The sequence below is a fragment of the Oryx dammah genome, unplaced genomic scaffold, assembly GCF_014754425.2.
Source record: "Oryx dammah isolate SB20612 unplaced genomic scaffold, SCBI_Odam_1.1 HiC_scaffold_2, whole genome shotgun sequence".
Classification (NCBI taxonomy): domain Eukaryota; kingdom Metazoa; phylum Chordata; class Mammalia; order Artiodactyla; family Bovidae; genus Oryx; species Oryx dammah.
The window spans coordinates 152864204-152890225 of NW_024070186.1; the positions used below are offsets into that span (position 1 = coordinate 152864204).

General features: G+C 48.3%; 1 protein-coding gene across 1 annotated transcript in view; it reads left to right on the plus strand.

The window, feature by feature from the left end:
* HUNK (hormonally up-regulated Neu-associated kinase) overlaps positions 1-26022 on the plus strand; it is a 137836-nt gene that overhangs the window by 104018 nt on the left and 7796 nt on the right. The window contains exons 7-10 of the mRNA XM_040227978.1: positions 3237-3399; positions 11718-11801; positions 20082-20129; positions 25803-25983. Of these exons, the coding sequence (XP_040083912.1) occupies positions 3237-3399; positions 11718-11801; positions 20082-20129; positions 25803-25983 (476 nt within the window). The remainder of the gene's footprint in view (positions 1-3236; positions 3400-11717; positions 11802-20081; positions 20130-25802; positions 25984-26022) is intronic.

Genomic DNA, 26022 nt, shown 5'->3' on the forward strand with positions numbered 1-26022 from the left:
TTTCTAGAGCAGACCTTGGCTGCCTCCTCCATCACTCTGCCTAGGACTGTCCCACACCTCAGGTTAGCTCTGGAGATGGAAGGGAGGGAAAGCAGGTCATTGGTAACAAAGGACAGAATTAGACCAAACTGGAATGAAATTGAACTTCATGCATATTGACTCAAAATTGTACCTCGTATTCTAGAACACTTTTAAAATATTGATTATATCATCAAAACTTGGAGAGGTAATACGAATTCAACAACTGATACAAGTATGGTTGGTGGTGGTTTAGTTGCTAAGTCGAGTCCGACTGTTTGCGACCCCGTGGACTATATAGCCTGCCAGGTTCCTCTGTCCATGGGATTCTTCAGGCACTCAATATATACATTGAGTATTGAAAATGTTCAAAATATTGCTGTTAGTCAAGAGCCAGTCCACAGTCTACGTTTGGCAGAGCTCACCTGTTTTTGAAGACAGTGGGTAGGAAGGGCAGAGACTGCTCACTTTTCTCCTGTCTCCTCTGACTCCAGCCCCACCCTGGTGGCATCTCACACCCAGAGCACACTCCCTTCCGGGACCTGCTCCAGGTAGAGGGTGGAGCCATCCAAACGGCAGCCATGGATGATTGGCTGGGGTGGAGTCACAAAAATCATGATCTGATTGGCTGAAGGGGTGGCCATGAGGCTGTGGTCTGATTGGCCAACATAAAAGGGCAGTGATCTCATTGGCCAGGAGTGGGGTCAAGTAGGAGTGGTTTCATTGATCAAGGGCATGGCCAGGGGCTCGTGGATATTACCAGGTAGTTTCAAACAGTTGTGTTCTCTGTGTTAAGTGCTTTGGCAACCTTCAAGTAATCATATCCTTTTAAAACAGATGTTATTATTTTTAACCATTAATCATAGCAAGCCTACTCCAAATGGTTTCTAGAATTTGCGATTTTTGTAGCCAACAGGAGTGAGGAAGGCAGATTTTGTGGTTTCTCGGACACCTTTTCTTTGGGTGGCACTTAGCCAGACCTAGGGGAGGGAGAGCTGACCTAGTTACAATGGCCAACAGACCCAGGTCTGCCCTTGCTGCCCCTGTGAGCTTGGCAAGTCGGTCTCTTCTCCTGCACCACTATGGGGTTGTACCCTGTGGTTTTTCCTAGTGTTATGGTTCTGAGGTTCCACCAAAAATGTCTCCAGACTTTTTGGCAGGGCTACAGAGCTTTCTAGCTTTCTGCTTCTGCTCACAGAGTATTGTCCTTGACTGTCTCTTCAGGAATGTAGAATGTTGTATCTGATGACACACCTCCACTACCAACACATATATTCCCTATGCCCTTCTCCTACTTTCATGTTCTACATAGCTGCTACTTCTTGCCAGTGTGCCCCTGGATGAGTTACTTTCCTGCTGTGGGCCTCAGTTTCTTCATCTGTTGAATGGGGATAATAATGGTTTGTTGTTGTTGTTTAGTTGCTAAGTCATGACCAACTCTTTGCAACTCCATGGACTGTAGCCCGCCAGGCCCCTCTATCCATGGGATTTTCCAGGCAAGGATACTGGAGTGGGTTGTCATTTCCTTCTCCAGGGGATCTCTCCAACCCAAGAACTGAACCCACGTCTCCTGCATTGGCAGGTGGTTTCTTTACCACTGAGCCACCTGGGAAGCTCTGGTAGCCTTCGTAAGACTATTGTGAAGAATAAATGGATTTATTTTCTCTTTTCCCCATTGCCATGTAAACTCCATGAAGCAGGGGCTTGAATGAGCAAATAAGTAGATAAATACGCACCTGGCATTCATTTTGGGGGCATTTTATCCCCAGGGGGTTTATCTTCATATCACTACTGTGTAGAAGCTTTAACCTGTCCTCTGAGAGCATCCAACTTCACAGCTGAGTCCCAAATCCCCTCTTTGTGAACTTGTGAGCTCACATTGTTCCTTTAAACATGGTCTGGGCTGACTCCTGAATACCCTTCTTTCCCAGCCCAACATCCACTCAAGCTACATGGGCTCTACCCAGTTCAATAAATACATTTTAAGGAAAGAAACATGTCAGATTGTAAAGAAATTTGGGATGAATAGGGAAATTGGAATATAGTCTAGATATCAGAGAATATTAAGAGATTTCTGAAACTTTGGGGATATTTTGAAGGTATTATGATCCTTTAAAGATGCATCCTGAGGTGTTTAGGAAAAAAATGTTTGTAATTTGAAATACTTTAGTAAAGAAAGAAAGAGGGAAGCGAAGGGAAGAAGGAAGGACAGGAGAAAGAAAAAAAAAACAGAAAGGGAGAAAGAAAGAAAGAAAGGCAAAGTGCTAACAATTAGTTCAACCAGTTCAGTCACTCAGTTGTGTCCGACTGTTTGCGACCCCACGAACCGCAGCACACCAGGTTTCCCTGTCCATCACCAACTGCCAGAGTCTACCCAAACCCATGTCCATTGAGTTGGTAATGCCATCCAACCATCTCATCCTCTGTCATCCCCTTCTCCTCCCGCCTTCAATCCTTCACAGCATCAGGGTCTTTTCCAATGAGTCAACTCTTTGAATCAGGTGGCCAAAGTATTGGAGTTTCAGCTTCAGCATCATTCCTTCCAGTGAACACCCCAGACTGATCTCCTTTAGGATGGATTGGGTGGATCTCCTTGCAGTCCAAGGGACTCTCAAGAGTCTTCTCCAACACCACAGTTCAAAAGCATCAATTCTTCTGCACTCAGCTTTCTTTATAGCCCAACTCTCACATCCATACATGGCCACTGGAAAAGCCATAGCCTTGACTAGACGGACCTTTGTTGACAAAGTAATGTCTTATTGGGTACACACATAGGGTAATACCCAGATGGCACTAATGGTAAAGAACCGCCTGCCAGTGCAGGAGATGCGAGAGTTGCGGGTTCAGTCCCTGGGTCGGGAAGATCCCCTGGAGGAGGGCACGGCACCCCACTCTGATATTCTTTCCTTGGAGAATCCCATGGACAGAGGAGCCTGGCAGGCTACAGTCCGTAGGCTCGCATAGTCAGCCACGAGTGAAGCAACTTAGCATGCACACATAGGGTAATTAGACTATTCCCTTTCTTTTGTTGTGTATGTTCATGGTTCATAATAAGAAGTCAAGTGAATGAATGAGTGGACTGACTGTCCAGGAGGGAGCTCTTGTGGGAGGGGGTGTTTGAGGGTGGGAGGGGGTTTCTGTGCTGCCATGCTTGTGAGCATCACTAAGGGGGCCCCGGAGCCTCGCAGTGACTGGTTCTCTGTCCCTCTGTCGAGCAGGATTTCCCTGGAAGACCTGAGCCCCAGTGTGGTGCTGCACATGACCGAGAAGCTGGGCTACAAGAACAGCGATGTGATCAACACTGTGCTCTCCAACCGCGCCTGCCACATCCTCGCCATCTACTTCCTCCTAAACAAGAAGCTCGAGCGCTACTTGTCAGGGGTGAGTGGGGCCCCGTGCTGGTTTTCTCAGCTCTTTACGGAAAAAAAAAGAGAGCTCTGAAACCTGGAGTGTTTCCCAATGGCCGACACTTGATCTGAGCTGTTAATTGAAACTCATGTGAGGTTGAGTTTCCTGAACGTGGGAGAAAAGAGGAGCAAAACCTGCTTCTCAGGGAGCGCTTTTTATCTGAGGTGTTTTTAAAATATTCTCCCACAGAGCTAAGCTCTGGGCCAACTCGCGAGAGACTCAAGCTTCTTTTCCCTTCAGCTTCTTGTGGCTTTTTTGCTCCTGTTTCTCTTGGCTCCTTGGGGTCCCCACTTAGGGGCACTGGGGCTTGTGTGGTCATAAAAACTGGGGAGCAGACCCCCTCAAACATTCACCTCTAAAGCAGGGTAGATGAAAAAGCCACTCTCTACATTGACTTCTCTAGAAAGCAAGAGTGAAATCGACCACAGCTTCTTCACTTAGTCTGGGCACCAGGCGTCCTGTGTCACAGGTGAGGGAGGTGCAGCTGGGAGTCTGTGCTGAGCTGTGGTACCCTCATGCTTTGGTCACATGTATCCTTCTGCCGCCTGCAGTTTATAAGTGCCCAGTTGAGGGAATTTACATGTTTCCATATCTGTGTGTGTCGGAGAAGGCAATGGCACCCCACTCCAGTACTCTTGCCTGGAAAATCCCATGGACAGAGGAGCCTGATAGGCTGCAGTCCATGGGGTCACTAAGAGTCGGACAGGACTGAGCGATTTCACTTTCACTTTTCACTTTCATGCGTTGGAGAAGGAAATGGCAACCCACTCCAGTGTTCTTGCCTGGAGAATCCCAGGGACGGGGGAGCCTGGTAGGCTGCTGTCTATGGGGTTGCACAGAGTCGGACATGACTGAAGTGACTTAGCAGCATATCTGTGTGTGTGTGCTTAGTTGCTCAGTCGTGCCTGACTCTTGCAACCCCATAGACTGTAGTCCGCCAGGCTCTCTCTGTCCATGGGATTCTCCAGTCAAGGATACTGGAGTGGGTTGCCATTTCCTGCTCCAGGGGATCTTCCCAACCCAGGAATCGAACCCAGGTCTCCTGCATTGCAAGCAGACTCTTTACGTACTGAGCTACGAGGGTTTTGACTAAGTCGTGCTGTGCGTGCTAAGTTGCTTCAGTTGTGACAGGTCCTTTGTGACCCCATGGACTATATAGCCTGCCAAGTTCCTCTGTCCATGGAGTTTTCCAGGCAAGAATGCTGGAGTGGGTTGCTGTTTCCTACCCTAGGGAATCTTCCCAACTCAGGGATTGAACCCAAGTCTCTTAGGTTTCCTGCATTGGCAGGCGGCTTCTTTACCACTAGCGCCACCTGGGAAGCCCTTCATAAATCAACTCTTTCCAACTGAACAATGACTGAAAAAGAAATCTGCAGAGAAAGCTAGATCAGAGGCAGTGGGGATTCTGCATATCTTTCCTACTCAGAATGGTGAGGGCTGACCAGATCTAACAAGAAGTCAGGCAGAGAAGTTTGCAGCTGTTGGGAAGCCCATCTGAAGCGTGATTTCACACCCACTCTCTTAAAGCATGGTCTTCACGCTGTGTGTGTGTGTCTTGAGATCTGACTGTGTGAGGTCATCACTGTTAGGAAGACATAGAATCCAGAAAATGGAGACGAAATTCTGGAGTTTTTCAGTGCTACTTAAAGTCATATGATATGGGAGATTGGGATCAACATATATTCACTATTTTCCCTGGTGGCTCAGATGGTAAAGAATCTGCCTTTGGTGCCAGAGACCTGGGTTCGATCCCTGGGTCAGGAAGATCCCCTGGAAGAAGGAAAGCACAACCCATCCCAGTACTCTTATCGGGAGAATCCCATGGACAGAGAGGAGCCTGGAGGGCTGCAGTCCATGGGGTCGCAGAGTCAGACACGACTGAGCTACTGAGCACACATACTGTGTATACAATAGATGACTAATGAGATATAGCACAGGGAACTCTACTCAGTGTCCTGTGGTGACCTACTGCTAAGTTGCTTCAGTCGTGTCCGACTCTGTGCGACCCTGTAGACGGCAGCCCACCAGGCTCCCCTGTCCCTGGGATTCTCCAGGCAAGAACACTGGAGTGAGTTGCCATTTCCTTCTCCAATGCATGAAAGTGAAAAGGACAAGTGTAGTTGCTCAGTCATGTCCGACTCTTCGCGACCCCATGGACTGCAGCCCACCAGGCTCCTCCGTCCGTGGGATTCTCTAGGCAAGACCACTGGAGTTGGTTGCCATTTCCTTCTCCAATGCATGAAAGTGAAAAGGGAAAGTGAAGTCGCTCAGTCGTGTCCGACTCTTCGAGACCCCATGGACTGCAGCCTGCCAGGCTCCTCCGTCCGTGGGATTTTCCAGGCAAGAGTACTGGAGTGGGGTGCCATTGCCTTCTCCTGTGGTGACCTAAGTGGGATGGAAATCGAAAAACAGAGGGGCTATATGTATATACGTGGCTGAGTCACTTTGCTACACAGCAGAAACTAACAGAACATTGAAAAGTAACTATTCCAATAAAAATTTACAAAAATGCATAAAGTTATGTGATAGTCCAATTAGAGCTAAAGATGAAAAATCACTGACAGTCGGGGAAGTGGTATTCTCCTGGTGAGGTGGAAATGACCAAAACAACGCCCAGAAGATAAGATGGTTAGAACGTGTCTCTTGTTAGCAAATAGCTTTGGAAGACGTCCAGAAAACATTGCTAAATAGATCAAGAAGCTTGATGGGAGGTTTGTTAAACAATGCAATGGAAGGATTCAGCTTAGGGTATTTCCTAGATTTGGCTTTGATGTGAAATTATCCACAGAAGAACTTTTTATTTTGTGTGAGCTGTCAAAGGAAAGATACAGGGCTTCCGTCGTGGCTTAGATGTAAAGAATCCGCCTGCAGTGCAGGACACCCAGGTTTGATCCCTGGGTTGGGAAGATCCCCTGGAGAAGAGAATGGCTGCCCACTCCAGTGTTCTTGCCTAGAGAATTCCATGGACAGAGGAACTTGGAGGGCTACAGTCCATGGGGTCGCAAAGAATCAGACATGACTGAGCGACTAACACTTTCACTTTCAAAGGAAGAGGTACTTTCCTTTGATGAGAAGAAACAGTATAGTAAAAGGCTGTTAAAAATGAGAGCAGTGTTTTATGAGGGAGGAAAAAGAAACATGCTGTAGAAGCAGTGGTGGAATGAAACTTTGGAAGGGAGCAGAAATGCAGCTGGATTTCAGAGACAATACCACGGTCCCAGGAAAGCTGCCACAGGGGAGAAGTGGAGGTCAGAAAGACTGGACCCCTGACCATAATGTATTATTTCTATCATTTTACTATGTGATCGGAGGGATTAAGAAATTCTCTTACCCCGGAGAACAGAGGTCCTCTGTTCACCTATGATGATGGACTCAAAAGACATGTTAGACTTGAAGCCATTTCTCATCTCTCTCTTATTTCTTTAAAAGAAGTTGTTGTTTGTTCATTTTGGGCCACTCTGAGTCTCTGTTGCTGTGCATGGGTTACTGTCTCGTTTCGATGCTTGGGCTTCTCATTGCGGTGGCCTCTCTTCTTGAGGAGCACGGGCTCCAGGCACACAGGCTTCAGTACCTGCACCACGTGGGCTCAGTAGTTGTGGTGCATGGACTTAGTTGCCCTGTGGCAAGTGGGATCCTCCTGGACCAGGAATTGAACCTGTGTTTCTGTGTTGCAAAGTGGATTCTTAACCACTGGACCACCAGGGAAGCCCTACTGGTTTTGTGAAAAAACCATGTCTCATATATTCCTTATCCTTTTAAGTCCCCATTTTATTGCATATTTTATAATGTACATGATATATTAGTACAGCACATGATTATAATTTATAAAATAAATATGCACATATTGTCGATGCCTGCTGACAACTTTTTCACCCATATGGGCTCAAGGTCACACCATTTAGAGACCACCATGCTAGAGACAAGCAGTTTTTAAGTAAAAGGGACAGGGGAGGGTCACACTGATTTTCTTTTTGAAATGATGAATGCCACTCAAATATGAGTTTTAAAAACTGTTTCCAGGAAACTGCCTATAGAGTTCATGATTCCACATGTTTAAAGGATGACACTGCTACTTTCCTAAGCAAGCAAGCAGATTCAAACATCCTTCTTTCGGCAGAATCAGTTCTCTGAATACTGATCGATAAGACAGAGGGGCTTTTGTTTTAAAAAATAGTTTCTTGATTCTACCTCTGTAGAGACCCGGTTACTCACACTCTTAAACAATCACGGGGCTCATCCCAAGTAAGAGACATTTGTGTGAAGCTCTTAGGCTGTGTCCTGCCTTCTCCAGGTGTCTTGCCATCTTCTGTGATCACTCAGCATCAGAGCTGCAAATGTTGCAGTGTGGCAAAGCTTTGTGGTTTTGTCCACTGAGAAGCTGGAGTGGGAAATGGCAACCAACTGCGGTATTCTTGCTTCGGGAATCCCATGGACAAAGGAGCTGGAGGGCTACAGTCTATGGAGGTGCAAAGAGTGGACATGACCGAGCAACTGAGCATGTGCACACGCACACGCGCACACACACGCACACACACACACACTGCTGAGAAGTTCCTGGTGGAAACTAACATAGTTCTAACAGGCGACAGTTCTTATTTTATTGTCTGTTTCACACTTAACCCTTAAATCACAGGACACAGCTGGTTGAGAACCAGTGTCTCGGTGGGTGACTGCTTTTAAGAGTGAATTATTCCCCACAAATAACTATAGCTAGTCCACTTAATTTCCATGCACGGCTAATTTAATTGCACCCAAGGCACTGTCCCAGTTATTAATATCATTAACCAATTACTAATAAGTATATAATTTTGAAAGGGCAACTAGTGAACTAAAAAGTAAAATATTATACTTTAATTGCCATTTCTCCCTTCTCCCTTGATTCTTGCTTCCTCTTTTTAAAACCTAGATGCATGGATTTTAATTTGGAGAGCCTATAAAGGCGTTCTGGGAATATTTGTTGACTGATACATTAATCAGTCATTTAATTTCAGCTGTCGCCAGAGAGAACTGCGCCTAAACCGTACCCCTAGACCATTTTAGGTGTGGTTATATATCTTCTTCTTTAAGCTACATTATGAATTGCTGTTACTTTTATTGGGGTGGGGAGCAGGAACGAAGGCTGTTTTTCTAATATTTGAAGCCTGGTTGATGCATAGTGCTGTGTTAGTTTCATGTGCACAGCAAAGTGATCCAGTTATACCTCTATCCATATATATTCTTTTTCAGATTATTTTCCATTATAGGTTTTTATAAGACATCAGTTTAGTCGCTCAGTCGTGTCTGACTCTTTGCGACCCCATGAATCGCAGCACGCCAGGCCTCCCTGTCCATCACCAACTGCCGGAGTTCACTCAGACTCACGTCCATCGAGTTGGTGATGCCATCCAGCCATCTCACCCTCAGTTGTCCCCTTCTCCTCCTGCCCCCAATCCCTCCCAGCATCAGGGTCTTTCCCAGTGAGTCAACTCTTTGCATGAGGTGGCGAAAGTACTGGAGCTTCAGCTTTAGCATCATTCCTTCCAAAGAAATCCCAGGGCTGATCTCCTTCACAATGGACTGGTTGGATCTCCTTGCAGTCCAAGGGACTCTCAAGAGTCTTCTCCAACACCACACTTCAAAAGCATCAATTCTTTGGCGCTCAACTCAGAGTCCAACTCTCACATCCATACATGACCACTGGAAAAACCATAGCCTTGACTAGATGGACCTTTGTGGGCAAAGTAATATCTCTGCTCTTCAATATGCTATCTAGGTTGGTCATAACTTTTCTTCCAAGGAGTAAGCGTCTTTTAATTTCATGGCTGCAGTCACCATCTGCAGTAATTTTGGGAGCCCCCAAAAATAAAGTCTGACACTGTTGCCACTGTTTCCCCATAGATTTCCCATGAAGTGATGGGACCAGATGCCATGACCTTAGTTTTCTGAATGTTGAGCTTTAAGCCAACTTTTTCATTCTCCTCTTTCACTTTCATCAAGAGGCTTTTTAGTTCCTCTTCACTTTCTGCCATAAGGGTGGTGTCACCTGCATATCTGAGGTTATTGATATTTCTCCCAGCAATCTTGATTCCAGCTTGTGTTTCTTCCAGCCCAGCATTTCTCATGTTGTACTCTGCACATAAGTTAAATAAGCAGGGTGATAATATACAGCCTTGACGTACTCCTTTTCCTATTTGGAACCAGTCTGTTGTTTCATGTCCAGTTCTAACTGTTGCTTCCTGACCTGCATACAGGTTTCTTAAGAGGCAGGTCAGATGGTCTGGTATTCCCATCTCTTTCAGAATTTTCCAATTTATTGTGATCTACACAGTCAAAGGCTTTGGCATAGTCAATAAAGCAGAAATACATGTTTGTCTGGAACTCTCTTGTTTTTTCGATGATCCAGGGGATGTTGGCAATTTGATTTCTGGTTCCTCTGCCTTTTCTAAAACCAACTTGAACATCTGGAAGTTCATGGTTCATGTATTGGTGAAGCCTGGCTTGGAGAATTTTGAGCATTACTTTACTAGTGTGTGAGATGAGTGCAATTGTGCGGTAGTTTGAGCATTCTTTGGCATTGCCTTTCTTTGGGATTGGAATCAACACTGACCTTTTCCAGTCCTGTGGCCACTGCTGAGTTTTCCAAATTTGCTGGCATATTGAGTGCAGCACTTCCACAGCATCATCTTTCAGGATTTGAAATAGCTCAACTGGAATTCCATCACCTCCACTAGCTTTGTTCTTAGTGATGATTTCTAAGGCCCACTTGACTTCACATTCCAGGATGTCTGGCTCTAGATGAGTGATCACACCATCGTGATTATCTGGGTTGTGAAGATTTTTTTTGTGCAGTTCTTTTGTGTATTCTTGCCACCTCTTCTTAATATCTTCTGCTTCTGTTAGGTCCATATCATTTCTGTCCTTTATCGAGCTCATCTTTGCATGAAATGTTCCCTTGGTATCTCTAGTTTTCTTGAAGAGATCTCTAGTCTTTCCCATTCTGTTGTTTTCCTCTATTTCTTTGCATTGATCACTGAAGAAGGCTTTCTTATCTCTTCTTGCTATTCTTTGAAACTCTGCATTCAGATGCTTATATCTTTCCTTTTCTCCTTTGCTTTTCACTTCTCTTCTTTTCACAGCTATTTGTAAGGCCTCCCAGACAGCCATTTTGCTTTTTTGCATTTGTTTTCCAAGATAGGTCTTGATCCCTATCTCCTGTACAATGTCACGAACCTCAGTCCACAGTTCATCAGGCACTCTATCAGATTGAGTCCCTTAAATCTATTTCTCACTTCCACTGTATAATCATAAGGGATTAGATGTAGGTCATACCTGAATGGTATAGTGGTTTTCCCTACTTTCTTTAATTTAAGTCTGAATTTGGCAATAAGGAGTTCATGATCTGAGCCACAGTCAGCTCCTGGTCTTGTTTTTGCTGACTGTATAGAGCTTTTCCATCTTTGGCTGCAAAGAATATAATCAGTCTGATTTCGGTGTTGACCATCTGGTGATGTCCATGTGTAGAGTTGTCCTCTTGTGTTGTTGGAAGAGGGTGTTTGCTATGACCAGTGCATTTTCTTGCCAAAACTCTATAAGCCATCAGATATAGTTAGTTCCCTGCACTGTATAGTAGGTCCTTGTTGTTTATCCATTTTAGGCCTGTTTTTATTTTATAAGTTAATTTATTTTTGGTTGCGCTGGGTCTGTGTCACTTCACGCAAGCTTTTCTCTAGCTGTGGTGCATGGACTTCTCATTGTGGTGGTTCTCTTGTTGCAGAGGATGGGCTCTAGAGCACAGCTTTAGTAGTTGTGGTTGCAGGGGTTTAGTTGCTCCATAGCTTATGGGATCTTCTTGGACCGGGGATTGAACCCACGTCCCCTGCATTGGTGGGTGGATTCTTATCCACTGCGCCACTAGGGAAGTTCTTAGACCTGTTTTTAAATAAGCAAGACCTGCATCCCATTCAGTAGTTCCATAAAGTAAGTTGTCCTCCCCAGCTCACATATTTGGCCTCTGAGCTCACGTCTTAGCATGGCCTTCATTGCACAGATGAAAGAACGGAGGTGTAGCAGGAACAGTGGCGTGCCCAGGGCCACCAAGCCCTTTCCCAGCAAAGCCAGGAAGCTGGGTCCTGCCTTACCCCATGCTCCTGCGGGCTGTCCTTGGAGGAGTCTTTCCACTGCTGTTAAGTGCCCTGCCAACCGCATTCTGTCGTTTCTCAGCCAAGCGCTGGTTTAAAAATTAATGACTGCTTGATAGACATTCCTATTTTCCGAGAGTTAAGCCAGGCTTTTTTTCTTTTCTTCTCCGGTAGAAATCTGACTTCCAGGACAACGTCTGCTACAAGACCCAGCTCTACCAGATAGACAGGTGCAGGCCCACCAAGGAGCCCTATGAGGTGAGTGGCTCCCCAGAGCAAAACCCAAGACTTCTTAGGAAGAGTGGATTTTCCTTATGGGAAGAGGACTGGAAAGGAAGCCAGTTGTTGTGGGACATGGGAGTAGCCAGAGACAAATCCTTACTCACTTTACTGAGTCCTTAAGAAATGGCTTACCCTGATGGCTCAGATGGTAAAGAATCTGCCTGCAATGCTGGAAACCTGGGTTCAGTCCCTGGGTGGGGAAAATCCCCTGGAGGAGGGAATGGCTACCCACTCCAGTATTCTTGCCTAGAGAATACCGCAGACAGGGGAGCCTGGCAGGCTACAGTCCCTAGGGTCAAAAAGAGTTGGACACAACCGAAGCGACTGCCACTTTCACTTTGTAAGAAACGGCTTAGAGCGGGTCCAGCATTGTTCAGTGTCCAGACTGTAGCTCTCAGCTGTGGTCATATAGTAGAATCCCCAGGGGGCATTTCAACTTGTGAATGCCTGGGCCACACTTCAGACCGATTCCATCCAAACTCAGGGGGCAGCAGTGGGGCGGGGGTTGATGTTTTCTTTTTTTTTTTTGCTGTGCCATGTAGCATGTGAGGGATCTTAGTTCTTCGACCATGAATTGAACCCATGCTCCTTGCAGTGGAAGCATGGAGTCCTAACCACTGGACTACCAGGGAAGTCCCAAATCCGGGGGATGAGTACTTTTTAAAGCTCACTGGATGATTCCCAATGGCGTCACAGTTGGAATCTGCTGTCAGATCGCCAAAAGATAAAAATGAGATGCTGAAGACATGTGTATGTAATGCTTGGCACTGGGAGAAGAAAGTAAGGAAGGTGAGGATCGGGACAAAGGATCAGGAGTGAACCTTTCCAGTCTTTGTCCCTGGTGACCTGATGCTACCTAGGACGTACCTGAGAGAAAATATCAAGATTCTTTGGTTTCAGAGTAAAGACTAGTATCGTATTATCCCAAATTTGGACCCCAAATCCACGCTTGTTAAGAAATCATGCTAGGATCTCCAGATCCAGGGCCTGGAACACAGGGTGAGGGTCCCCCACCCCAGGACCCCTCATTCACTGTTCTGTCCAGTGGGGGCTCCCCTGCCTGCTCAGGGATTTCCCATAGAATGTGGAGCCTGCTGGGCTGTGCTTCATCATGGCAGCAGAAAGCAAGTGGGGTGTGGCCCAGACCACCACAGTGATACAGGTGACAGGGGTGCTGAGCTGCCGTGTGTGAATGAAGGCGCCCCGAGCGTCGAGGCGGGGCTGGGGTAGGCAGCTGGGTTGGGACGGGGAGGCTGATCACTCTAGACAGAGCCTGGGGATGGCACGATTCAAGCAGGTGGAGAAGAGGAGATGCTGATGCCAGAGGAACGAGCAAAGGTACTAGGGCAGCCGGAGACCCAGGAGGGAAGGATGTTCAGGAAGACATGGGAAAGGTCAAATATAAAATGGCCCATGGTGATGGCTGAGCAGCTGCTTGTCACGGAGGAAGTGGAAGGGCAGAGAAGAGATTGTTGGATTGGGGGGAGTGAAGACAGTGAGCATAGACCTCTCCATGGATGCTGCTGGCGATGAATACGGGGGGACATGACCACCTCTGCTTGAAGGATGCACGGGGTTGGGAAGGAGTCAGGTCAGGGAGCAGAGGAAGGAATGGCAGTGGAGGGTGGGCACGGGCCGGCATTCAGAGCAACCCGGGTGGGGTCTAACCCTGACTCCGGACTGGAGGCCCCCTTCCTCTGAGACTGTGAGGCTCCATCATGGTGAAGGTGGAGATGAGCCTTTGCTGGGGTGGGTTGTGTGGGTTGGTTCTGGGCAGGAAGCACAGGCATGGCTTTTGGGTTACAAGTGGAAGATCAGAGATGGTGAAGAGCCAGACACCCCCGAGCTCCAGACCCCACTGGCCAATTGCTTACCAAATCTCCTCTTGCATGAGTGTAGGCCTGCAACCTAGCACACAGGAGCCAACCCCACAGCAGCCCTCCTGCCCTGCCCCTGTTCTCTGTCTCCAAATAGCAGACTTACCCAGTCCTCTTTATTCCTTTCCCTCACCCCCAAGAGCTTCCCAGGTGGCTCAGTGGTGAAGAATCTGCCTGAACTGCGGGAGACACAGGTTCAATCCTCGTGTCGAGAAAAATCCCCTGGAGAAGGAAATGGCAACCCATTCCAATATTCTTGCCTAAAAAAAAAAAAAAAAAAAAAAATCCCATGGACAGAAGAGCCTGGTGGGCCACAGTTCATGGGGTCGAAAAGAGCTGGACGTGACTGAGGGACTGAGCAGGCACACGGCAAGCTCACCCCTGAGAGCCAGTCTGTCACCACGTTCTGCCAGCTTGACTCCTGGAGCTCCCCTTCTCGCCCTGGTCCAGCCCCCATCACCTCTTGCATGGACCTCAGCCGCAGCCTCCTAACTATCCCCACTTTGTCAGCATGAATGCAGTCATGACTACACGCTGTCCGCACACAGGCCAGAGTGAGCTGCTGCTGCTGCTGCTGCTGCTAAGTTGCGTCAGTCGTGTCTGACTCTATGCGACCCCATAGACGTCAGCCCGCCAGGCTCCCCCGTCCCTGGGATTCTCCAGGCAAGAACACTGGAGTGGGTTGCCATTTCCTTCTCCAATGCATGAAAGTGACAAGTGAAAGTGAAGTCACTCAGTCATGTCTGACTCCTAGCGACCCCATGGACTGCAGCGCACCAGGCTCCTCCATCCATGGGATTTTCCAGGCAAGAGTACAGGAGTAGGGTGCCATTGCCTTCTCCCCAGAGTGAGCTATTCACACTCAAATGAGACCATATTGCTTCCCCGCTCAAAGCCTTTGTTGAGGTCCTTTAATGGACCGGAAACCGGTGGTCCGGAGTCGACGATAAGAAAGTAAAGGAGAGAAAGAGGCTGATATTCCTTGGTTTACATAGAAAGCCAGTAAAGGCCCCAGCACGGGGCTTGCTCTGTTCACGGAGGCCTCAGGTACCCTCTCGATGGGGTGAAGGCGCAGAGTGCCTTCTCTAGAGGGTCTTAGAAGCTCAGGCAGGAAAGTGAACTCAGAGGACCTCTGCACTCCAAAGAAATAGCCTGAGAGAGAGAGAGAGAAAGAAAGACATGGGGACCAGAGCTCTGATGGAGCAAAGGTGTTTTAATCAACATGGTGGGGGCATATATACTGTCTTACAAGGTAGTTATTCTCAGCAAAGATAAAGATTAAAATTCCAGACTTACAAAACATAGGCGATCCGTATTAAAGAGAGAGAGAGTTGTAAACAATCACTTTTACCGTATGGTTCACAAGAAGGAAGAGGGTACTTATCACCATATAGAAACACTAATAAGGAAATGCCTGGATCCCTCAGCCCCGGGAGCAGAAACAGAGAATTCCTGACAGATCCAGAACAGCACACAGGAAGCCTCTTGTTAAATGCTTCCTGACAGCCTTCAAAGGCTTCTTTCCCATGGAAGACAAATTGCGACGTGGCCACCGTGTCCCAGATTGGACTGGCTTCTGTCAGCAATTCCAACCTTATCTTTTAGCTACCCCTTCCCCCACCCCTGGGTGGGGAAGATCCTCTGGAGAAGGCAATGGCACCCCACTCCAGTATTCTTGCCTGGAAAATCCCATGGACAGAGGAGCCTGGTGGGCTACAGTCCATGGGGTCGCAAAGAGTCAGACACGACTGAGCGACTTCACTTTGGCTTTCCCCCACCCCTAGCACCTGCTTCTTGCCCTTATTGTTATGATGATTTTTTAATTTTCATTTGGTGCCTCAGTTCCCCAACCAGGGATGGAGCCGTGGCCCCTGCATTAGGAGTGCGGAGTCTTAGCCACTGGACTGCCAGGGACGGCCCCCTGCTTCTGGCTTCACGCTCCGTCCCATGGGCCTTCAGACTTCTGTGCTCTCTCGGCTTCCAGGGCTGTGTACACCCTGTTCTCTTCCAGAATGTTCTCCTGATCTCTCTCTGCTGAGTTAATCTCTGTCTTCAGATGTGACAGCAGGGTCATGTCCTCATCAGTTCAGTTCAGTTCAGTCGTTCAGTCGCTCAGTCGTGTCCAACTCTTTGCGACCCCATGAATCGCACAGCACACCAGGCCTCCCTGTCCCGGAGTTCACTCAGACTCACGTCCATCGAGTCAGTGATGCCATCCAGCCATCTCATCCTCGGTTGTCCCCTTCTCCTCCTGCCCCCAATCCCTCCCAGCATCAGGGTCTTTCCCAATGAGTCAACTCTTCGCATGAGGTGGCCAAAGTATTGGAGTATTGGCGTTTCAGTCCTTCCAAAGAACACCCAGGACTGATCTCCTTTAGGAGGGACTGGTTGGATCTCCTTACAGTCCAAGGGACTCTCAAGAGTCTTCTCCAATACCACAGTTCAAAAGCATCAATTCTTCGGCGCTCGGCTTTCTTCACAGTCCAACTTTCACATCCATACACGACCACTGGAAAAACCATAGCCTTGACTAGATGGACCTTTGTTGGCAAAGTAATGTCTCTGCTTTTGAATATACTATCTAGGTTGGTCATAACTTTTCTTCCAAGGAGTAAGCGTCTTTTAATTTCATGGCTGCAGTCACCATTTGCAGTGATTTTGGAGCCCCCAAAAATAAAGTCTGACACTGTTTCCACTGTTTCATCTGCCATGAAGTGATGGGACCAGATGCCATGATCTTCGTTTTCTGAATGTTGGGCTTTAAGCCCACTTTTTCGCTGTCCTCCTCCACTCTCATCATGGACCCCTGCTATTCTCTGACCTCTACCTTTGGGTCACATCTCTCCAATGCAGGCTGTCACACACCTCCTGCCTCCTGGGGCTGATCCCCTGGATGAGGTTCTGTTTGTTCTGAGATGATTTGATTCTCATCTCTCTCCCACTCTGGTCTGTGAATTCCTTAAGAGGAGAGAAGGCGTCCCCGTTATTGATTTCTTCGTCAGCTCTTGGTCTTAGTTGTAGCGCTTGGGCTTAGTTGCCCCGCAGCACGTGGGATCTTAGTTCCCCAACCAGGGATGAGACCCGAGTTCCCCTGCACTGGGCTCTTAACCACTGGGCCATCAGGAGGGTCCCTGGGACAGCATCCCTTTTGTTCCTCACAGTGTCTCCAGAACCTGCATGATGCCTGGCTCACAGTAAAGGCTTAATAAATATTTGCTGAACGAAGAAATGAAATAATCAAGTGGACCTTGGCCTGAGTATCAGAAAATGGAATTGGGTCAGCGTCTTAGGAAGGTCAAACATTCCAGCTGGGACACCTAGCTTGGTTAAAGTAGGGGGACCACCTGCATGACAGCATTCAAGTTGAATTACTGTTACTTGATGGCCTTGCCCTTTGGGAGGGACTTCTTGCACTGGGGGTGGTCACCTCGGCTGGGGTCCAGGGGATACAGAAGTCGCCGTTAGGCTCCCCTGCCTCTTGTTTGACTCTTCAGGGCCTCAGGGAATAATGCAAACTTATTTATGCCACATCCCCTAAGTGTTTATCCTAGACGGCCTCTAAGCCACTCGGCTGGTGCCCGTGTCCTTGGTTGCCCTGGTACCCGACACTGCTTGTGTGCTCGAGAGTGTCAGAGCCACGATGTGAAAGGGGCCTCTTTTTTTTCATCTAGATTATTTTTCTCGGCTGCTTATTGCATTTGGCCCGAAAACACATGGTAAGCGTTTTAAAACATTTGTGGCAATATTTAATGGTTAAAGTTTCAATAGAAAGGCTAATGGGGAAACAGCATTTCAATTTTCTAGTTTCCGTGTGTTTTCTCCAAACCACAGAGATACTTGAGCTAATTAAATTACAGGCTCTGGCTAGATGACCCAGCTCCTCTCCGTTGGAACCTAGCAAAGTGGAATGGGGCCAGCTAGAAAAAGTGGTGAGAAAGGCTGAAAGAGGCCAGATTCTCCAGGGAGAGCCCACTGCGGGCCTCTGTGGGCTTCAGCCCAGCTGGTCCAGAAGGAGAAGCAGAGGGGATGGGTGGTGTGAACAGGAACAGTGGAGTGAAGTTCAAGGTTGTACACGAGCGTGCTAGGGGGTGGCTCTGGGGCTGTGTCTGGGCATTGAGGGCAAGTGTTGGCCTCTTTCTTCTTCTGGATCCCAGTTCTTTTTCTCCTAGGAAACAGAGGAGCTGAATTAAGCAGAAAACACTTCCCTCTCAGGATTCTAGTGCTATCATGGTATGACTTTGCCACTTTCTCCCTATCTTCTTACTGTAGCAGTCAGAGATCACATCTGGAAAAGGGAGAGCCTTGTCTCACCTTGGGCTAATGCCCCAGAGACTCCTTTCCTAAAAGAGAGGTCCAGGGGGGCAGCGGGAGGGGCGCCATGGAGGGTCATGGCAGGGCAGTCATCACTAGTAAACTGGCTCAGTAACGCCACAGAGAGCAGGAAGCCAGTGTTGTCCAAGTCTTGAAAAATAATGCTGATATATAGCAAAATGTCACTTACAAATACGAGGGCTTTTCTGCGGTATCCAAGTAACACTGCAGTTTTGGAAGTTAAGGCATGCAGACGGTGGCAGAGGGACTGTATGAGTCTGCGAGGGCTCCCATCACAAAGTCCCACAAACCAAGTGGCTTAAACCAGGGGTCCCCCACCTCCGGAATCTAATGCCTGATGATCTGAGGTGGGATTGATGTAGTCATAATAGAAATGAAGTAAGCAATAGAGGTGATGCGCTTGAAATCATCCCCAGAGTATCTCCCACCCCGGTCTCTGGAAAAATGGTCTTCTGCGGAACCAGCTCCCGCTGCCCCTGGGGACCGCTGGGTTAGACAAAAGAAGTGTGTCATCTCCCGGTTTGGGAGTCCAGAAGGTCAAGGTCGTGGTGTCTGCAGGACTGATTCCCTCTGAGGATGGTGAGGGAGAATCTTTCATGCCTCCTAGCTTCTGGTGGATGCCAGCAGTCTTCAGGATTCATGGGCTTGTAGGAGCGTCACCCGATCACTGCCTTCATCGTCACGTGGCATTCTGTGTGTGTGTGTCCATGACCAGTTACCCCCTTTCTATAAGGATTCCCGGTCACACTGCACTAGAACCCACTCTGATGACCTTATCTTAACTTGATCACCTCTGAAAAGGTAACACCAGGAAAAGGTTTCATCTCAAAGGCCAAGGAGAGCAAGCTTTCACAATCCCCTCTGTACCTCCCGCCAGGCTTCAGAGGGCATGGGACAGGCCTGTCCTGACCGGGTCTTCAAGTAAAGCTGCATTCTGAGGTCTAGGGGTTAGGACTCCAACATCTGAATTTGGAGGAATGTGATGAAATGCGGTCTTCCCAGGTGACTCAGTGGTAAAGAACCCACTTGCCCAGCAGGAGATGCAGGAGATGTGGGCTCGATCCCTGGGTTGGGAAGATCCCATGGAGAAGGAAAGGGCAGCCTACTCCAGCATTCTTGCCTGGGACGTTCCATGAACAGAGGAGCCTGGCAGGCTGTGGTCCATGGGGTCGCAAAGAGCTGGACATGACTGAGCAACAAAGCCACCACCACCATCGTAATTAAATGCATAATGGGAACTATTAAGGTAAAATATTACGGTATTTTCTTTGTATCATTTCAAAATCTGTACACATTAAAAGAAAACTTTAAAAAAATTTATGTTCCTTTTGGCCACAGCGGGTTTTGGTGGTTGTGCCCAGGCTTTCTCTGGTTGCGAGGAGCAGGGGCCGCCCTTCGCTGTGCTGTGTGGGCGTCTCACCTCAGTGGCCCCTCTTGCTGTGGAGCACAGGCTCTGGTAGTTATGGTTCATGGGCCTGAGCTCGCAGACTTCAGTGGTTGTGGCCCATGGGCTCAGCCACTCCAAGCCGTGTGGAATCTTTCCAGATCAGGGATCGAACCCGTGTCTCCTGCACTGGCAGGCAGATTCTTATCCACTGGACCACAGGGAAGTCCTGCATAAATTTTAACAATCAAGTTTAGAATCAAGTCTCTGCTGTGGTAAATCAGAACGGTGGTTACCTTTGGGGACAGGAAGAGAATGTGGGAACGAGCGACTTGTGGGTGTTGGCTGGGTTCTGTTTCTTGATCCGGGCGCCGTTTTCACACATGCTTTTGTTGATTGAGAAAACCGAGTGAACGCCTTACTCATCATCAGAGCACCCCTCCATCATGCGTCCTAGACTTTAATATAAACCTTACCTAGAAAATCTCTCCAGGGCAGGAATTAGGACATCTGCTGCCTGCGTCTGGGACAGTTTGGTTTCTTGTCTGCAAACACTGACATGGGTAACCCTCAACCAGAGCTGCAGGTGGGAAGGGGTGAGTTTAGGGAATAAGCAACAAGTGCCGCTTCTTGAATTGTTGAAAAATGCTGGGTTTTTTGCAGGCCTCCCTGGACACCTGGACAAGAGACCTTGAATTTCATGCTGTGCAGGTAAGAAATTGGGGGGGTTCTGATGGATTAGATAGAGTCCTCCAGAAAAACGGAGTCAACTGTGTGTGTGTGTGTGTGTGTGATGCATGGACACCCAGGGAAGAGTTTATGTTTTAGCTCCAGGAATTCTGGAGGCAGAATTCCTTCTTTCCCAGGACACTTCAGTCTTCTCTCTCTTTTTTTTTAAATTAAATTTATTTTTAATTGAAGGATATTTGCTTTACACTATTGTGTCGGTTTCCGCCAAACATCTTTTCTTAAGCCCTTCAACTGATTGCCCAAGACCCACCCAGATTGTGGAGGATAAGCTGCTTTACTCAAAAGCCTACCGATTTAAATGTCATTCTCATCTAACACAAACCTTCACCACAAACTGTAGACTGGTGTTTGACCAGACACTGGGTGCCCTGGCCTAGCCAACTTGATACATGAGTCACCACCGCATATCACCCTGAAGGTTAGTGAATCCCTGCCCAGAGCTCCGGACCCTGCACACCCCTCATCCTGTCCTGAATGCAGACATGCAGAATCCTATTGTAAGTGGATTTGTCAGAATCCCCCCAGATCAGATCAGCTTTCTCTATGTGTGTGCTAAGTCACTCAATCGTGTCCGACTCTTTGACCCTATGAATTGTAGCCCACCAGGCTTCTCTGTCCATGAGATTCTCCAGGTACTGGAGTGGGTTGCCATGCCTTCTTCCAGGGAATCTTCTCAACCCAGGGGTCAAACCCATGTATGTCTCCTGCAGAGGCGTGTTCTTGATCACTTTTTTTATTCATCTTGCTATAACACCAAACTTAGCTGTGCATTCAGTTTCTGCCTGTAAAGAGATGGGGTTTAGAACAGTCCACGGTGTCCCGGTTCAGTGGCCTAATTTATGAACCAAGCCCTTCTTATTCTCCGCTCATTTGTTTGTTTCCTGTGGCAGAATCAGGCCTCTGTGGCTTTCCCTTATGGAACGGGCTTGGGCTCGTGCTCAGCCGCTAAGTCGTGTCTGACTCTTTGCAACCCCATGGACTACAGCCTGCCAGGCTCCTTTGTCTGTGGGGATTCTCCAGGCAAGAATACTGGAGTGGGTTGCCACGTCCTCCTCCAGGTTCAGTTCAGTTCGGTCGCTCAGTCGTGTCCAACTCTTTGCGACCCCATGGACTGCAGCACGCCAGGCCTCCCTGTCCATCACCAACTCCTGGAGTTCACCCAAACCCATGTCTGTCAAGTTGGTGATGCCATCCAGCCATCTCATCCAGGATAGGATCCTCCTGACCCAGGGATTGAACCTGCCTCTCCTTTGTCTCCTGCATTGACAGGCAGATTCTTTACCACTGGACCACCAGGGAAGTCTGGGTCTACACATTCAAGGCATCCAGTTTTTTTGAAAAACAGCCATGCACATGTGTGGTGGTTGGAAAATGGTTTAAAGAGAAGAAGAGGCTGTTTTGTGTGGGGTTTGCTTGCCACTGGGGCCTCTGGTTTCCTCCTGGATCCGCCTTGGAGGGTATGGACTGAGCATGAGAGGGCAGAGAAGACCCCAGAAGCTTCAGCTCCACCACCAGCCCCTAGACACATGCAGATGAGGGGCACACTGCCCACCCATGAGAGTCAAAGGGAAACCGAAGAGGCCTGCAGGCAGCCAGCGTTGCTGGGTGGGGTGCGGGAGTGGGTGCAGGCATGTCGAAGGGGGAACATAATTAGTCCTTCTGAAGATCTGTTTCTGTTACATAAGGCAATTTAGCATCCTTCTCCCTGGGAAATCTCTTTTGGAGAAAATAGGCCATGCAAATGAAAATGGTAGAATTGGAAAATCGGTTGCATTTATGAGCCTCTGCTTGGAAGACATGAAGATGGCTGCTTGTAAACAAGTCGGTTTCCTGAGGGGTCACCGGGACAGATCCAGGGCATTGTCCCCCACCCCCAAGGAGCAGATGGGTAGTAAACTCTTGGCATCTCCCTAGAAACCAGTCACTATGAAGTCATCTGTTCTTTCAGGCTGAGATTGCTCTGGGGGTAGGGGGAGAGGATGGGGGTAGTTTGGAGGAAGTACAGTGGTGTGAAAGATTGGGGGCAGGAGGAGAAGGAGACGACAGAGGATGAGATGGTTCGATGGCATTGCCAACTCAATACACATGAGTTTGAGCAAACTCTAGGAGATATTGAAGGACACGGAAGCCTGGCATGCCACAGTCCACAGAGTCACAAAGAGTTGGACACAGCTGAGCAACTGAACAACGCCAAGGTGCAGGATCGACAGGGCGATGTGAGTAAGGTTCCCCAGACTCTCGTCCTAAATCCACGTCCCCTTTCTTCTGTCCCCATCGTGGGCTTTCTTGTTGTTATTTTTCCGTAGCTCAGTTGTGTCTGATTCTTTGTGACCCCACGAACTGCAGCACAGTTACTCGTCCTTCACTGTTCGCTCACACTCATATCCATTGGGTTGATGGTGCCATCCAACCATTTCATCCTCTGTTGCCCGCTTCTCCTGCCCTCCATCTTTCCCAGCATCAGGGGCTTGTCCAGTGAGTCAGCTCTGCTCATTGCCAAAGATCCATCCCTTTGTGGGTTGCAGGAGAGAGTTCTAGAGCCAACCTTGATCTCGTCCTACAGAGAACTCTCACATTTTGGACACCCTTTGGTTTATGAGCTCTGGGTGGTGATACTGGCCCCCCTGAAAGTTTCCATCTTGATCCTTTATCTTTGAGAAGCCACAGAGAGTTAGAAAGGAGCTGAGATGACCCCAGGAGGCTGCTGGCAGGGGCCCTCTGAGAGTAGGAAATGCAGGATAGCCCAAAGGAAGATGTACTCACTGCCCTAAAAAAAAAAAAAATCCTTAAAAGGGGGCAGCATTGGGGTTGTGAGTGGTGGGGGGCGGTGGGGGGCGGGGGAACTCCAGTTTTATTTTTTCTTCCAAATATTGTTTTACAATGTATCACAAAAGTCCATTTGATTTCTGTTTTCCTGTTTAAGGTGTTATCAGGTAGAACTGATGGGTTTGCTCATAAAAACAGATAGAATGGAGCCAGACTTTGGGATGGAATTCTGCCAGACTTTTGGGGACAGGCCGTTTGTTGCTTGAGGAGAGGCTGGGGATGGTGAAAGTTCATTCGTGTTGCTGTAGAGCAGAGGGCCTGTTGGTGTTTGATAGAAAGAGGGAAAGGGAGGCGGTGGAGAATTGTGCTTGGCTTTGACCTGGAGTGAATGCCCACCCTCTCCGCTCTGCCCTTTACAGCACCCTGCTGATGGTCTCATCTGTAGCATCCTGGATGCCCTGGACTACAGTGTGGTCCCTGCCCTAGCCAGTTGCCGCACCTAGCCTTTCTCTCTACCTCCAGAACAAGCCTGGCCCTGCTCCAGCTTCCAGAGGGCAGCGTGGAGTCAAGGGTTAAGAACACACTGACTTTCAGGGAGGGCTGCAAAAATCTGAGTTGCTGTCAGGCTCCTGGGTGACTTCTTTTTTTTTTAAAAAAAAATGAAGTATAGTTGATTTACAGTGTTGTGCCCGTGTCTGCTGTACAGCCAAGTGACTCAGTTATCCATGTGTATACATCCCTATTTTTGACTATTCTTTTCCATTATGGTTTCTCACAGGATATTGAATATAGTTCCCTGTGCTCGACGGTGGGCCCTTGTTCATCCATCCAACATGTAACAGTCTGCATCTACCAACCCCCAAATCCCGCTCCATCCCTCTGCTTCCTTCTTCCCCTTGGTAACCACAAGTGTGTTCTCTGTGAGTCTGTTTCTGTTTTCTGCATAGGCTCACTTGTGCCCTGTTTCAGGTTCCACATATAAGGATGTCCTAGGGCACTTGTCTTTCTCTTTCTGACTCGCTTCACGCAGGATGAGACTCTCTAGTCGGATCCGTGTTGCTGCGAGTGGCCTTCTCTTTTCACAGCTGCGTAGTGTTCCCTGGTGTGTATGTAACCACATCTCTACCCACTCATCTGTCTACAGACGTTTAGGTCGTTTCCAGGCCTAGGCTGTTGTGAATAGTGCTGTTGTGAGCACAGTGGTGCGTGTATCTTTTTGAATTGTCTGGGTATATTTAGCTACTGCAGGCACCTCTGGAAGAGGGGATAACAGCATTTGCCTCATCATGGGTCTTGCTCTTCGCATAGTGTCTGGCGTTCCAAGCATCCTCAGTAAAGGTGGTGGTGGCTGATAAGATGCTGGTGAAGGTGTTGGCAGGAGCTTCAGCTCTGCCTTCGTCCTGCTCACCCGCCCATGGAGGGGAGCAAGCCACCTCAGCCGAGGGCTGGGCTCCCAGCAGCTGCTGCCCTGAGGTGGCACTCAAGGCTGGGGTGGGTGCCCCCACATCCCATTTCTCTCCTGCCATCTTTCCCACTCAAAACCTGGACACAATGAACCCCAATCCAGAAACACTTTGAAAATCCTTGTTAGAAAGGGCTACCCAAGTGCAAGGGGATGTTTCCTTGACAAGCTTTTCAACAGCATCCATGAAAAATAGATGAGCTTTCTTGAATTGCAAATGTTCTTAAGGTTTAAGGCAAAAAATGTGAAAATTGGCCTCTTCCTCCCCCCGCACCCCCCACTCCTGGTGAGATCAGGGATTCGGTTGCCTCTGTTTAACAGTAAACATCAAACACAGACTTTAGGGCCAGAGAAAAGCTTCTTCCTTGTGGCATCACCCTTCCCAGAAGCTTGAACCCAATTAATTTTAATTCAGTTCCATTTCCACTGGCTTTTTTGTTTTTTGGTGTTTTTTTTTTTTTTTTAATATATTTCAGTAACTATTTGATAAGCTTTCTTTCCGTGCCTGGCTTCATGCCAGAGGCTGTGGAGTTGAAGATGTCTAAAACAGTCAAATTCACTCCCATCAGAGGGATTATAATTGAGTTCAATCAGGGCAAGACTTGGCAGCACAAATGGCCGAATTGTGCCGATTTAAGTACACAAGTAAGAGCCCACGTGAGCTTCCCAGGTGGCACAGTGGTAAAGAATCTGCCTGCAGTGCAGGAGACACGGGTTCGATCCCTGGGTCAGGAAGATCCCCTGGAAGAGGAAATGGCAACCCACTTCAGTATTCCTGCCTGGAAAATCCCATGGACAGAGGAGCCCTGTCGGACTACAATCCATAGGGTCCCAAAGAGTCAGACATAACTGAGTGAGCCACAGTAGAGACATGACTTAGTGACTAAACAACGACGAGAGTGCACGTGAGCAGAGGAAGACAGGGCTCAGAAACTAACCCAGGCAGGCCCAGGGCTCCATGGGTTGGTCGTCCACCTCCTTGTCTTCACTGAACACATAAACACTGAGGTTATGATGGAGCGCTTTTTGCCTCTGCAAATCTTAGGACTCTGCTGTAGCTAATGATGGGAGGTTACCAGGAGTCCTCATAGGCTTTACCTCGGTTTGTTCAGCTTGTTCTAGGAAAATGGACCACCCATGGATATCCTTGTCCTTGTTGGAGCATGCCAGACAGCACAGTGCGGGGAGCTGGGGACCACTAAGCCCACTGTGGCCCAGGGAGAGGGCCGTGGCTTCCCTGGAGCGTCCTCTAGGTCTGGGCACTTCCCTTGTTCAACATGCAGCTGAGAGCCTGGAGTTTTAGAAAACTGAGGTTTCTTAACTCTACTTTGATAACTCTTCAAAGAGGGATCCTGTTGTGCGTTCTTGTGTGCATCTGAGTACCTGTGTTTGCTTCTGATTGGAAGGATAAAAAGCCCAAAGAACAAGAAAAAAGAGGAGATTTTCTTCATCGACCGTTTTCCAAGAAGCTGGACAAGAACCTGCCGTCACACAAACAGCCGTCGGCCTCGCTCCTCACTCAGATTCAGAGCACCAGGGCCCTGCTCAAGGACCGCAAAGCCTCCAAGCCCAGCTTCCCCGACAAAGGTGGGTCAGCGTAGGGGACTCTCCAGGCCTCTCATGTTC